Genomic DNA, 13747 nt, shown 5'->3' with positions numbered 1-13747 from the left:
TTCCTCTTCCTCCCAGCATTCTGTTCTGTTTACTCCTCCCACCTATGTTTTAACCTATGAGGCCAAGCAGTTTCTTTATTTCTTAACCAATGACCTTCCTCCATCATGCTGCTATTGAGGAAACGTGCAAACGACCTTTAAACTATAATTAGTATGAGAATCTTTCTAAATCTAAATTGATACTATATTAGAAATTAAGACTGAAAATTATACTTATTTTAAAAACAATAGGAGCAGACAAGATGGCTTTTCTCCAAATCTGACTACCTGAGTTTGATCCCTGAAACCAATATAAAAAGTAGAAGGAGGGGCTGGAGAGATGGCTCAGAGGTTAAGAGCACTGGCTGCTCTTCCAGAGGTCCTGAGTTCAATTCCCAGCAACCACATGGTGGCTCACGGCTGTCTATAATGAGATCTGGTGCTCTTCTGGCATGCAAGGAAGGAATGTGTTATACATAATAAATAAATAAAATCTTTTTTTAAAAAAGTAGAAGAAGCTGGGGAGTAGCACACATCTTTAATCTCAGCACTTGGAGGCAGAGGCAGGCAGATCTCTGTGAATTCAAGGCCAGCCTGGTCTACAGAGCCAGTTCCAGGATAGGCTCCAAAGTTACTGTGAAACCCTGTCTTGAACTGTCCTGTCCCCCTCAAAAAACAAAAAAAAGGAGAGACCAAATCTACAAAGTTGTCTTTTGATCTCCACATGTGTATTGTAGTGTGCATGCCTTTGTACATACACATACACACAAAGAAATAACTTTTAAAATGAATACAGTAACAATAGAGATTCCATTATAGTTAAAATAAATGTCTTTTCTTCTTAACATTTCTAAATCCAAAGTTTACTGGGAAGCACGGCATTGTTTTATTGGTTTTTTACTAATTGCTTAATATCTGCATTAAGATAACTGGGTGGGTACCATATACTTCTTCATGTACTTCCATATTGTACTGCACTATTGTTCCGAGAGAACTATGTGAAGAAAAACTACATATATAGTTGGATAAAACACTTTAATAACCTTTCTAGAAAATGTCTCCTCTGCCAGGTACTACATAGAAACTCAACAAGTGGTAGTTAAAGGTTACTTGGCAACCTTGAAACCTTGTTGTGAACTTTAAAAAAGATATAGTCATCTGTATGTGTCTGAGTGTTTAGCCTGCATGTTTGTAAGTGTCCCTCGTGCAGACACTAACTGCAAGAGGTCAGAAGAAGGCATCAGCTTCTCATAAAACTGAAGTTACAAATGGTCGTGAGCCACCCTCTGGGTGCTGGGAACTGCACATGGGTGCCTTGCAGGAGTCGCCGGTCCTCTTAACTGTGAGCCACCGCTCCCGCACTGATGAGTGGGCTGCTTGTGTTGTCACTGTACTAACGCCAGCTGGTCTTTACGATGGCGTGATCGTATAACACTGCGTGCTGGTCATTCACAAAAGCTTACTGACTATATAGGTCTTCTAATTCTGATACATTTGTCTGGTATGAATGTACTGTTTTGGTTGGGATCATCAATGATTATTTCAACAAAATCTTTAAATATTTAGAAACTGCAAAGATCACAGTAGCTAATACAAATTTTACAAAATTCTTAGCCTTTACTTAAAATGCAAGTTTTGGGCCAATAAATAGCTAGTTGTTTAATCACATTCCTATACCAGTCAACATAAAGAAATATAAAGAGACAAGGTAAAACATCACAAGAACACCTTAGCCACATGTAGACAGCTGTCATTTTATAGACTAATGGTCTGGTTGTTGTTGTTGTTTTTTGTTTTTTTTGTTTTTGTTTTTGGTTGCCATTATAAAAACAAAGTGACAAGGACATTGGAGGACTAAGAGCGGGTGAGAGGTATGACCATAATGCATTGTAGAAACCATATTTGTCCTGTTCTAAGAAACAAGTAATGGCAAGACTTTCATTATTAGGAAACAAGGGAAGTTTAAATACTAGCTGAGTGTTAAGGGATATTAAGGAAGTATTACTGTTTAAATTGATGATGGTATTGTGGTTATGTATATAAAAATGTTCATTGTATTTAAGATACAAAAGTAATTATGAGTGAAATGGTGTAATCTTAGATTTGGTCTACAATATTCCAGGTTTATAAGAAAGAGGGAGGGAGAGAAAGATTTTGAAGCTAAATAATTGGGTATATTGTGACTTTACAGTTACCTATTTCAGGTTTTTTAACTTGTTTTCCATAACAAATTATTGAAAAGAATTTTTTTTTAAAAAATTAGCCTAAGGGACTGGAAAGATAAGTTATCAGTTAAGATTTTTTGCTGTTCTTCCAGAAAAACAGAGTTCAGTTTCCAGCACCCACATAGGGTGGCTCACAACAGCCTGCACCTCTGTCTCCAGGAGTTCTGATCCTTTCTCTGTCCTCTTTGAGTACCTACACATACTGACATACTCTTACACACACAAGTAGTTGTTAATTAATAAACTTAAATTCATGATTAGAAAACTGGAGCTGGGGGAGATGCAGTGATGTGGAGAGGGGTCTGCATCCCCGTGAGCCCAGGAACACTCGAGACGCAAGTGTCATTTCCTATCTCCTTTGTTTTCTTTCTTGGTAGGTTTTTTCTTTCATCTTAGCATCTGTGTGTTGTGTGTGTGTGCAAAGACACACATGTGCAGTGGCGTACATGCAGAGGTCAGAGGGTAACTTCAGGGTCAGTCCTCCTTCCCCAAAAGTCATGGGGATTGAACTCAGGTGGTCAGGGTTGGCAGTGGCACCTTTACATGGAAAGCCAGCTCTCCTCATAGAGGAGTTCTTCAGTAGATTTTGAAATACTATATTATTTTGGTTAAGCTTCAGATTTTTCTTTTTAATGGAAGCAAAACATGCATGAGATTTTCTTCTTTTTAAGAAATCAAATGTATAAAAGTGTGGCATCTTCCTAAAAATTTCCTCTTTGATACTTGGGTAGCACAACAAACCAGAAGCTGTGGGCAGTGGAGCTGCAGAAGACCATCTCCAGAGACAACAAGTACGTCCTGCTGGCTTCGGAGCAGCTGGTGGGTGTCTGCCTATTTGTTTTTATCAGACCACAGCATGCTCCTTTTATCAGGTTAGTAACAGACACTTGGCTGTGGCTTTTCTCACTGAATGACAAGGACAGCCCTAGAGTGTGTGATGTCATCTCTTTCATTGTAATTATGTTTTAAAGGGACGTTGCGGTGGATACAGTGAAGACGGGAATGGGAGGCGCAACTGGAAATAAGGGAGCAGTTGCGATCCGCATGCTCTTCCACACCACCAGCCTGTGCTTCGTCTGCAGCCACTTTGCTGCAGGGCAGTCTCAAGTCAAAGAGAGAAATGAAGATTTTGTAGAAATAGCACGGAAATTGAGTTTTCCCATGGTAAGCTTCTACTGTTTATTCTTTAAGATAAACCTTTGGATTCTATTTTAATTCACCTACATTTCCTGTCACCAGTTCTGAAGATTTCAAGCAGTTCTCAGAAACATCAGCAGTGCCCATCTACTTGTCTTATTACTATTGGCTCAAGAGACAGTGGCGATAGAGGCAGGCACATCTGAAGCAAAGCAATAATGTGGACATATTAAAATGTTGTTTTGAACTTCAAGTGCCATCTTGTGTTTCCAGGGAAGGATGCTGTTTTCCCATGACTATGTATTTTGGTGTGGTGATTTCAACTATCGAATTGATCTTCCTAATGAAGAAGTTAAAGAGCTCATAAGACAGCAAAATTGGGATTCTCTTATAGCTGGGGATCAACTCATCAATCAGAAAAATGCGGGGCAGGTAAGAACATGCTGGGAAGATGGTTGTGTTACAAAGGGGACTTTTGGAAGGCTCAAGAGATGGCTCAGAGCTATGTGAACTTCTGCCCTTGCAGACAGTACCTAGTGCCCACACACTGAGAGCTCACACCACTTGTAATTGTCCAATGTTCTCTTCTGGCCTTTGCAGGCAGGCAGCTGCCCTTTACATGTCGTACAAGTAGAAAGGTAGACATAAACAGATGCACAGAAATAAAAAGAAATGTAAGATTTTCTTCTTAAATAAAAAGAAAGAAAGTAAAAAGATTGGGGGCCAGAGAGATGGGTTGAGGGTTTAAATCACTTTCCATGTAATCCTGAAGATCCAAATTTGCTCTCCAGAACCTACACGCAAAGCCTCAGGTGAAAACCCTGGTGCGGTGGCATGCACCTGTAACCGCGGGTAGATAGGAGGTAGATACAAGAGAATCAGCCAGTTGCAGAAGCTTGTGGAACAGCCAGCCTGGGGTATACTGCACTAGACACCAAGATAAGTTCTGTCTCAGTGAGTGAAGGGCGAGAACCAACTCCACATGTGTCCTGTGCACACACATGCCCTGCTCACTCAACAAACACATAAAATTACAAGCATGCAATAAATAAAAATTGTAAAAGACTATGAATTTTGACAAACATATTTCTTATTCTGTTTCTGTGTTTTTTGGGAACTGTACCTGTGGCTAAACACACAGAATTATTTTTTTCTTGAAAGAATGAAAGATTAGAAATAAGAAAGGAGGGGGAAGAGAAAATTTTTAAAAAGTATATAATTATTCCTAGGAAGAAAAATACATCCATGTGTTTATAAGCTGTGCTTTCAAACAGAAGGCTTAAAATTTTTAGGGAATGATTAATGGAAGGCTAAGTGATAGCAAAAAGGTCACATGCTGGGGTTGGGGGCGGTTGTTGTTACTCAGTTCTGTTAGAATTTTTCACTGGATAGATAGATACTTTGTAGGTGACTATTCAACACATAAAAATAAAAGTGTAAGACTAGAGAGATGGCTCCGTGGTTAAGAACTCTTGCTGTTCTATCTGATGACCCTGGTACAAAGCCCAATTCTGGCTCCATGGACACCTGCACACACGTGCAGACACACAGACATCTTAGTCAGGTCAATTCCCAGTACCAACAGACTTAGGTCGCTCTCAGCCTTGGTGCTGCTTCTTCCAGTGTCGGCAGTCAGTAGGAAGATGCATAACTGCCACAGTGCGGAGAATAAGACACTGAGTGTTCATCCTAGATCACACATGTTAATTCAAGGACACAGCTGTGCCATTCATGAACTCAGAAGCTGTAGCTGCCTGCACAAAAGGTAACATTGCACACTTTACGGGGGAGCCATTGACAGTTGATTGTTGCCGGGGGCATTACTTTTCTGAGGATATGGTGTGAGCACTGGTAGGTGTCCCTTGCTTTAGTGCCGGGGTTCTCAACCTGTGGATTGTGACCCTTTCACAGAGGTCACCTAAGACCACTCACTGGAAAACTCATATATTTACATTATGATTTATAGCAGTAGCAAAATTACAGTTATAAAGTAGCAGCAAAAATAATTTCATGGTTAGGGTCGCCACAACATGAAGAACTGTATTCAAGGGCCGCAGCATTCGGAAGGTTGAGAGCCACTGCTCTATGGATGGCTCCACCCCCATGCACATATGTATAACACTAATTGGAGTTAGTGAGTCATCAAAAGAAGAAGAATATGTGATGCTGAGAGGAATGGGGGAGAGTTGGAGGGGAGAAATAGAGGGTGAATATGGTCGGATTTCATTACATACATGGAGCCTCCAAAATGAAGAAATTTTTTAAACTTCTGAGTAAAAACATGAACATTCATGTGTTTTGGAATAAATTTGTGTGTGTTTATTTTAGATTTTCAGAGGATTTTTAGAGGGAAAGGTGACATTTGCTCCAACCTATAAATATGACTTGTTTTCTGAAGACTATGACACCAGTGAGAAGTGCCGCACGCCTGCGTGGACAGACCGAGTCCTCTGGAGGAGGAGAAAGTGGCCTTTTGACAGATCAGGTAAGGAGCGGACTTGCTTACATACGGAAATTCATGTGAATTTGTGAGGGGCAGAGTGAGAAACACTGATCAACAATAAGAGCTTTTTATACAAAGGTTTTCTAGCATAGAATAAACATTTTAAAAGCATTTCATGCCATTTTTTTCAGTGACATAATTTCATGTAAAGTGAAATGAAGAAACATTTATTTTGTAAAATTTGTGATTGCAGTTCTGAAATTGAAGGTTTTGAATTATGCTTGGCTATTGAACTTTTATGAAACAGTGTTTGGTCCCAGGTCCCAAGTAATCTTAAAAGTGATCAACATTGAGGTTTTTCCCAAGAGAAGAAGAAAATAACGTGACAAATACATCCCTAAAGACCTCTCTGGACTCCCTTCTTCCAGGGTTTGGCACTTTAGCCTCAGACTGCGGCAGACTGGACCAGGAAGTGAGAGCTCATTTGTGTCCTACTACCGCTCCTGTTCATGTGGCTTCTCTTGATTTTCTTTTATTCTGATCGCAGCTGAAGACTTGGATCTTCTGAATGCTAGTTTCCAAGATGAAAGCAAAATCCTTTACACGTGGACCCCTGGCACTTTGCTGCACTACGGGAGAGCCGAGCTGAAGACTTCTGACCATAGGTTTACAGCCTCAGCTTTTAATGATGCTTGAAGTTTGTTTGAAATAAATTCCTTCAGAAGCATCTCTAATGCATCTCTCTACTTCTGTGTCTGAAGGCCTGTCGTCGCCCTGATTGATATAGATATATTTGAAGTTGAAGCTGAAGAGAGACAAAAAATTTATAAAGAAGTCATTGCTGTCCAGGGGCCACCAGATGGCACAGTGCTGGTCTCGATAAAAAGTTCTGCACAAGAAAACACTTTTTTTGATGATGCTTTGATTGACGAGCTTCTGCAGCAGTTTGCACATTTTGGTGAAGTCATACTCATTAGGTGAGTGAGGCGTCTGACCACACTGCAAACCCTAATCTAGTGACTGACCAGTGTGTAAGTGGGACATTTCCGAATGAAAGGGCTATACTTGGGGTGTTATTCAAGAGCTCCTAGGTTTTCAAAGTAAGTTCTAGACTTAGAAAACTTAAAATGAATAATGAAGCTTCTCCGTGAACAATTGAAGACAAAGGTATGTTTGAGCTGAGGAATGGCCTCCTCAGGTTCCTCTCCAGCAGCACTGTAGCGAGCTCTGGGAGAGAGCAGAGCTGGGGGAGTAATGTGGTGTTTGCAGGAGAGAGGACTGTACCCCAGCATTCAAGAGGCTGAGGCAGGAGGATCGTGAGTTGAAAGCCAGCAGACTACATAACGAATAAGTAAATAATGATCTTTAGTAAATAATAACCTGGAGGGACTTTTTTGTTACTCCCCGAGTTTAAGAAACATGATGTTTGAAGTTGTTACAAATGCCAGCAGAAGGGTGAGTTGTAGGAGCCATCCATTCCAGCCCCAGCCCCTGTCCTCAGGGGCTTCCTGCGGAGCCACCCACTTTGGGGAAATTGAATTTCATGTAAATGAGTACTTGTTAATTTCTTTGTATGGTGTCCATCTGCTCGGGTGTGCTTTCTTTGTGTTCTAACCTCCATACTAGGTGCTGTAGAAGAGCAGAGGAGAAGGAAAAGATGTGGCATGTGCTTAGTCTGGAAAAGTCACTGGTCCGTAGAATGAAGATAGGGTAGTTTCTGCAGAGGGGAACGCATGCCTGAGACATGAGCTCCTTCCAGGGAGCAGAGGGACAAACAGAAAGAAATTGTGTTTAGACTTCAGATCCTTTGTTTTTTTTTTCCTACTGCTCCCCTAACATCTTTGAGAGAAATCTATATTAAATCTTCAAAATCTTATCAAATCTGAGCCTGAGAGCTGTCTTGGTAAACAAACAGAGGCACTACCTGAGTCCATCCCTGGGATCCATGTGAGGGTGGACGGAGACAGCCAACTCCACATGCATACCCTAGCAATAATGAGTTAGTTAGCTTCTAAAAGACTTAAAACAGCTCTAGAAAGTAAAATATCCCAGATTTCCAGATGACAGAAGGCCTTGCCAAGTATAGAAATGTCAGACTGTCGGAAACATCTGTGACTCTGAGTGGGCAGGGAGTAGCTTCATGAGCAAGTGGAAAGTGCAGCCTTGAGCTAGAAGGGTCTAAATGGTATGAGACAGAGAGACTTGTGCTGTTCCACTTCCCTGGGTTCCTCTTAGTTCAGAATTGAAGCCAAAAGCCTTCCATAGAGTATTGGCAACATTAGGGAAAGTGTTGATAAGAAAACCGGGTGTTACTGTGATATAAAGCTGTGGGGTGTCTAGACACTTAGGATATTATGCCGGCTTCACCAGTGATACCAAACTGCTAGAGAGAAACAGACGCTAAAAGTAAAGTAGAGGTGGATGTGGTGGTTACAGCTGTGGTCATGTGCAGTTAGCAGAGAACAGATAATATTTGGAGCTCAGGACACAGGTACATCTAATAACAGTTTTACAGGGGGCTCCTCCATGGCCAACCGTTTGTAGTTACTTAGGTAAGAATACCATCCCTGTGTATTTCAAATGACAACATTCTTGAAACTTAAAAACTTCCTGTCAGAGAAGCAGAGTCAGATGTCTATGGTCATGTCTGAGTGATTATAAGATGTATCCCATGTGCTCCTGACTTCAGTACAGTAGTTTGGTACACTTTTATTTTTACCTTTTCTCCTTTTTTAAAAAAAAAAAAAGAAAACAAACTATCTTTTTTCATTATACATATCAATCCAAGTTCCTACTCCCTCCCCTCTTCCCATTCCTTCCTCCTACCCCCCTCACCCCACCCACCATCCACTCCTCAGAGAGGGTAAGGTACATTGCTTTGGGGAAGGTCCAAGGTCCTCCCTACTATATCTAGGCTGAGCAAGGCATCCATTCAAAGAGAATAGGTTCCCAAAAAGTCAGTACATGCAGTAGGGATAAATCCTGGTGCAACTGCTAGTGGTCCCTCAGTCTGCCCCAGCCACATTCAGAGGGCCTAGTTTGGTCCTATGCTTGTTCCTTCCCCGTCCAGCTGGAGTTGATGAGCTCCCATTAGCTCAGGTAGACTGTTTCAGTGGGTGAACCCATCATGGTCTTGACCTCTTTGTTCATATTCTCACTCCTCCCACTCTTCAGCTGGACTTTGGGAGCTCTGCTGCAGGTCTCTGCCTCTGTTTCCGTCAGTTGCTGGATGCAGGTTCTGTGTGATATTTAAGATATTCATCAGTCTGACTATAGGACAATGCCAGTTCGGGTACACTCTCCTCTATTGCTTAGGGTCTTAGCTGGGCTCATCCTTGCTAGAGAAGCTAAGTAATAAGGTGAACTCTAAGAAAAACATTTATAGATCCACCTGGAAAGTCGAAATAGACAGGATCACCTGACAAAATTGGGAACATAGGGGTGGGGGGAGAAGGGAGGGTGAAAGGGGAGGGCAAGGAGAACTTGAGGGAACAGGATAGTTGAGATGGAGGAAGGACAGAGATAAGAGCAAGGAAAGGGATACCTTGATTGAGGTGGCCAGTATGGGACTAGCAAGAAACCTGGCTCTAGAGAAAGGAATTGACCTTTTTTTTTTTTCTTTTTTAAAATCCATAATCTTTTAGATTCTGAGCGTGAGACAAAAAGGCTTTCTCCATACAGTTGGGGAAGCTCAGTTTGCAAAATTGCTTTTGTAAATAAGACAGATAAACACTGTTTTATTCTTTGGTTATGAATCTCATCATATAACCAGTGACTCTTCAACATGTCTCCTTGGTTTCATTTTTCTGCTTTTGGGCATTTCTTATTTCCAAAGTATAGACTTGGAATCATAGCAAAGACCCAGAGAGAAAGACAGACTCCTAACCTGAAGCTCCTTGTGACCAATTAGTTATGTTGTTTGGAGTTTCTTTCTCATAAATAGTTCCTATTACCTTTCTCATTCAAAGGGAATGACCTTCAGGAAAGTCATGGAAACAGTGATAATGCTTACTTAATACCTCTCCGTGGAGTCAGGAGATACAGCTTCTACCACAGGGTCGCCATGAATGAGGCCCCTTCTCCTGCCTGATTTCCTCAAGGGGAAGGAAGCAAGAGGGAAGTGCTGTGTCGGAAGAGTGCCCTCCCCTGGGTGCCAGCCCAGTGGCTCCATGTTCTCTTCTTGGCCCCAGTTGTCCCTTAGGAGCCAGTGCCTAGAGATTGAGCTTAATTGCATTCTTATATATCACTTTTTTTTTTCTTAAAGATTCGTAGAAGATAAAATGTGGGTAACATTTTTGGAGGGAAGCTCTGCCTTGAATGTTCTGAGCCTGAATGGTAAAGAGGTAAGGTAGATTTGATGATTCTAAACATTTGAAGTGTCTGAAGATTATGTTTTTACAAGCATACTATGAGAGTGTCTAAATGTATTTTCAGTTAACATAGAATACTGTGAACTGCATAAGGGTTACTTCATATTTTTATTTAGACTAGTTTTCTGCCTAACTTAAGGTTATTTTACTTTCTCCTTGGAGATATTAACCATTGACAGAAATGAAAAGGAAAGCATTTTCACTGCCTGATTTGATTTTACCATATTTAATGCAAAATATTTAAAAATTTTAGTTAAGGATAGATAGTCCAGCTCCTGTTATCAAGTGGAGGACATGCTTTGTTTACAAGAACCGGGGGCAGAAGGTCCTCATCATTTCCGAGGAATTACCTGGAAGCTAAGGAAAGGCTTTGCTCTCCCCTCTTCCGGCATGGATACGTAATTGCCACAGATGGCAAACACCACACTGTGGCACTTTCAGATGGAACAGCTGAGGGTGTTCTGAGCCTGTGATTTGAAATGTCACCGATGGGGAACTTAGACCAGTGACTTGTGAAAGGGTGCATCTGTCCTGCGTTGCTAAGGATATGGTCAGTGGGTACACTAGACCGAACTCTGGGTTCAGTTTCTCCAGCAATGAGCTGATCCCTCTGAAGTTTACCAGCTTTCTCTTATCGTGTTACTTTTGCTTCCTTGAAGAAACATATTTGCATGTGTACGTTGCTTGAGTTTCTCTTGTTTTTATGTTTTGTTTTTTAATGCAGTGCTAATGTATTTGTGTCAAAATGAATGAATGAATGAATGAATTAGAGGAAAAACAGAGAATGTAAGATAATATATTTAGTTGACCCTTTTAGAAGCTACACATTTCTACACCTCTAATGTATTGCCTTTGTTAGAACCACTAATTTAACCCAATTTTTTTCAGGAATTATCCAATTTCAGAGAAAAATCTGAAGAGGCTGGGGATGGTAGCACATACCTGTGATCCCAGCTCTTGGTAGGCTAAGGAAGGGGCCTTACTGAATTTTAGGCCAGCCTGGGCTACACAGTGAGATTGTGTCTCAAAAAACAAAAAGCAACACAAACACACACACACATACAAACAACAAACAAATAATAAAAATAATTTTTAAAATATAATATTTGATAAATATAGAAGATTTTTGTTGATTTTAAAAGATGAACTGTGAAATATGTAGGTAAATGATGAATTCAACTGAATTTAATACTTGAGTTTGATAAGCAAGTAAGAGATTTAAGCCCTCTGGCTTCAAAGCTCTGTTGCTGTTAGACAAGCCATGAGTAGCTTTTGACCTCTGTGCCTTCAGGAATCCTGAGAGCAATAATCCTGGAATCTGTCCACAGAATTGCCCCTGTCAGCACAGTGTGTCGACCATAGCTACACAGGGCATTTAGAAAATATTTATTAATATTTTAAAAGATTAGTCTTCTTATCACTAAAGAACTCTTTTTTTTTTTTTTTTTTTTTGGTTTTTCGAGACAGGGTTTCTCTGTGGCTTTGGTGCCTGTCCTGGAACTCGCTCTATAGACCAGGCTGGTCTCGAACTCACAGAGATCCGCCTGCCTCTGCCTCCCGAGTGCTGGGATTAAAGGCGTGCGCCACCATTGCCTGGCTAAAGAACTCTTCAAACAAAAGAAAGTTGAAACTGTATAAAAGAGCTGGTAACTAGGAAAGCTAGTCTTTTGTATAGTGTGGACTTTCAGTGAGACCTTTTCCTCTCTAGCATCTCCATGTCCTTGACGAAGGACTCTTATGCCCAAGAACAAAGTTTTAAAGAATTTAAAAACTACACCACAGTGTAGCTTGATTATAACATATTGGTGACTTTATGAAATCATATTTAGATCTAAAGCCACTTAAAAGCATAAGGAAAGCTGAAGACTTGCTTGGTAAGTGTCAGCCATTCTAGCTCCAGAACAGCTAATTTTTGCAGAAGATCTAAAGTAATCTTCACAGCACAGCTTCTTCATACATGTGAAATGCTAAAGCCACAGGTTCGTATGTAGCAGCATACAGTAGAGCGGCTCTCAGGGCCATCATGCCAGAGTAGAGAGGACCACGATAGCAAGTGTGTGTTCAAGGCCTCTGTCTCCCCTGTGGTTGTTTCCATTTATTTTATGGGTCCAAACCGGAATTACACAATAGATTATCAGTAGTTTGTATTTAGCCAGGAAGAGATGCTGGCTAGAGAAAAGGAATCCTAATTACTTTTGCTTGACATCATAGGCTTTTATAGGCAGAATGGTGAAAGCCTGCACATGGGAGAATTTTAGTATGTGGGGAAGACTTTATTTTGATTAGAATCCAACTAAACCATTGGTGCCATTGCATAAGGTAACATAGGCGCCTTTCTTCCACGTTAGTTTCTGTGTTACTAAGCTTTTCTTCCACATCTTTTTTATGGCCAACTAGTTATTAAATCGGACTATAACAATTACCTTAAAAAGTCCAGACTGGATCAAGAATTTGGAAGAAGAGATGAGTTTGGAGAAAATCAGTGTCACATTGCCCTCATCAACGAGCTCCACCCTGCTCGGTGAGGATGCAGAGCTCACAGCCGATTTCGACATGGAAGGTTCGTATGTTGACCAGACTTACTCTGTGTTGTTTGCACCCTCCCAGCACTGTCGACTTAGAGTCCAGTTTATCCCTCTCCTTATATCTCATTATATTAGACTTGGGAACGCATATGCTGTTTTATCATTAAATAGTAAATACATTTACATATTTTATTCTATATTGTATAATAAAAGCACAGGATGGTATTTTGTTTGTGCCAATAATTACAGTGAAGCATAAGTTCCAAATGATTCTTTTTACTGCTGAAATGAGTTCATAATAATTACTACAAAAGAAATGTTTCAAAGGAATTCAGAGAGAGTCCAAGTGACTAGGAATACATTCATGTGAAACTGAACCCATGCATAGAAAGGTATCTACTTCAGTTGAATTTTGAGACAAATTATCTGGGTGTTGTAGTTTTCTTAAACATTATTTGAAAGCACATTTGCTTTCTAATACTATGTTATATGTGTGAGTATAGTTTTCATTAGGATATACTTTGTTTTTTGTTTGTTTGTTTTTGTTTTTTGAGACAGGTTTCTCTGTAGCTTTGGAGCCTGTCCTAGAACTACTAGCTCTTATAGGCCTCGAACTCACAGAGATCCACCTGCCTCTGCCTCCCGAGTGTTAGGATATACTTGTGATAAAGTGAATGTTTAATGTGTATAAGGCCCTGGGTTCCATCACTGGCCACCCCAGAAATGTGTACCTGACTCTGCACCTCTAGATAACACATCTAAGTTAGACATCTTTTAGGATAATCACTAGCTTTTATATTGGTCATTTACTTGATCCACACATAAATACACAATTTTTAGATGCTAAGTTGTGTTGGTTCCCTTTCTAGTTGTGGCCAAATACCTTTCAGAAACAAGTTAAGGAGAAGATAATATTTTGGCATATGTTTTCAGATGTTGAGTCTTTGGTTGATTGGTACATATACTTGGAGGAGCAACATAGAGGCAGGAGCAGATGGTGGAAGCCGGTCTTTTCTTCTTAGCAGATAAGAAGCAAAGAAAAGGCGGGAGGAGCCGGGCGTTGGTGGC

General features: G+C 40.6%; 1 protein-coding gene across 1 annotated transcript in view; it reads left to right on the top strand.

Annotated features, from left to right (window-relative positions):
• The window catches only part of Synj1 (synaptojanin 1), a 32558-nt gene that overhangs the window by 2310 nt on the left and 16501 nt on the right, over positions 1-13747 (top strand). The window contains 8 exon segments of the mRNA XM_026787832.1: positions 2923-3076; positions 3176-3368; positions 3615-3773; positions 5670-5826; positions 6332-6449; positions 6546-6761; positions 10049-10127; positions 12552-12714. Coding sequence (XP_026643633.1) covers positions 2923-3076; positions 3176-3368; positions 3615-3773; positions 5670-5826; positions 6332-6449; positions 6546-6761; positions 10049-10127; positions 12552-12714 — 1239 coding nt within the window.

Source organism: Microtus ochrogaster, chromosome 2 (genome assembly GCF_000317375.1).
Source record: "Microtus ochrogaster isolate Prairie Vole_2 chromosome 2, MicOch1.0, whole genome shotgun sequence".
NCBI lineage: Eukaryota > Metazoa > Chordata > Mammalia > Rodentia > Cricetidae > Microtus > Microtus ochrogaster.
Note: the sequence above shows the minus strand (reverse complement) of the source record. Positions and strands in the feature narration are given on the sequence as shown.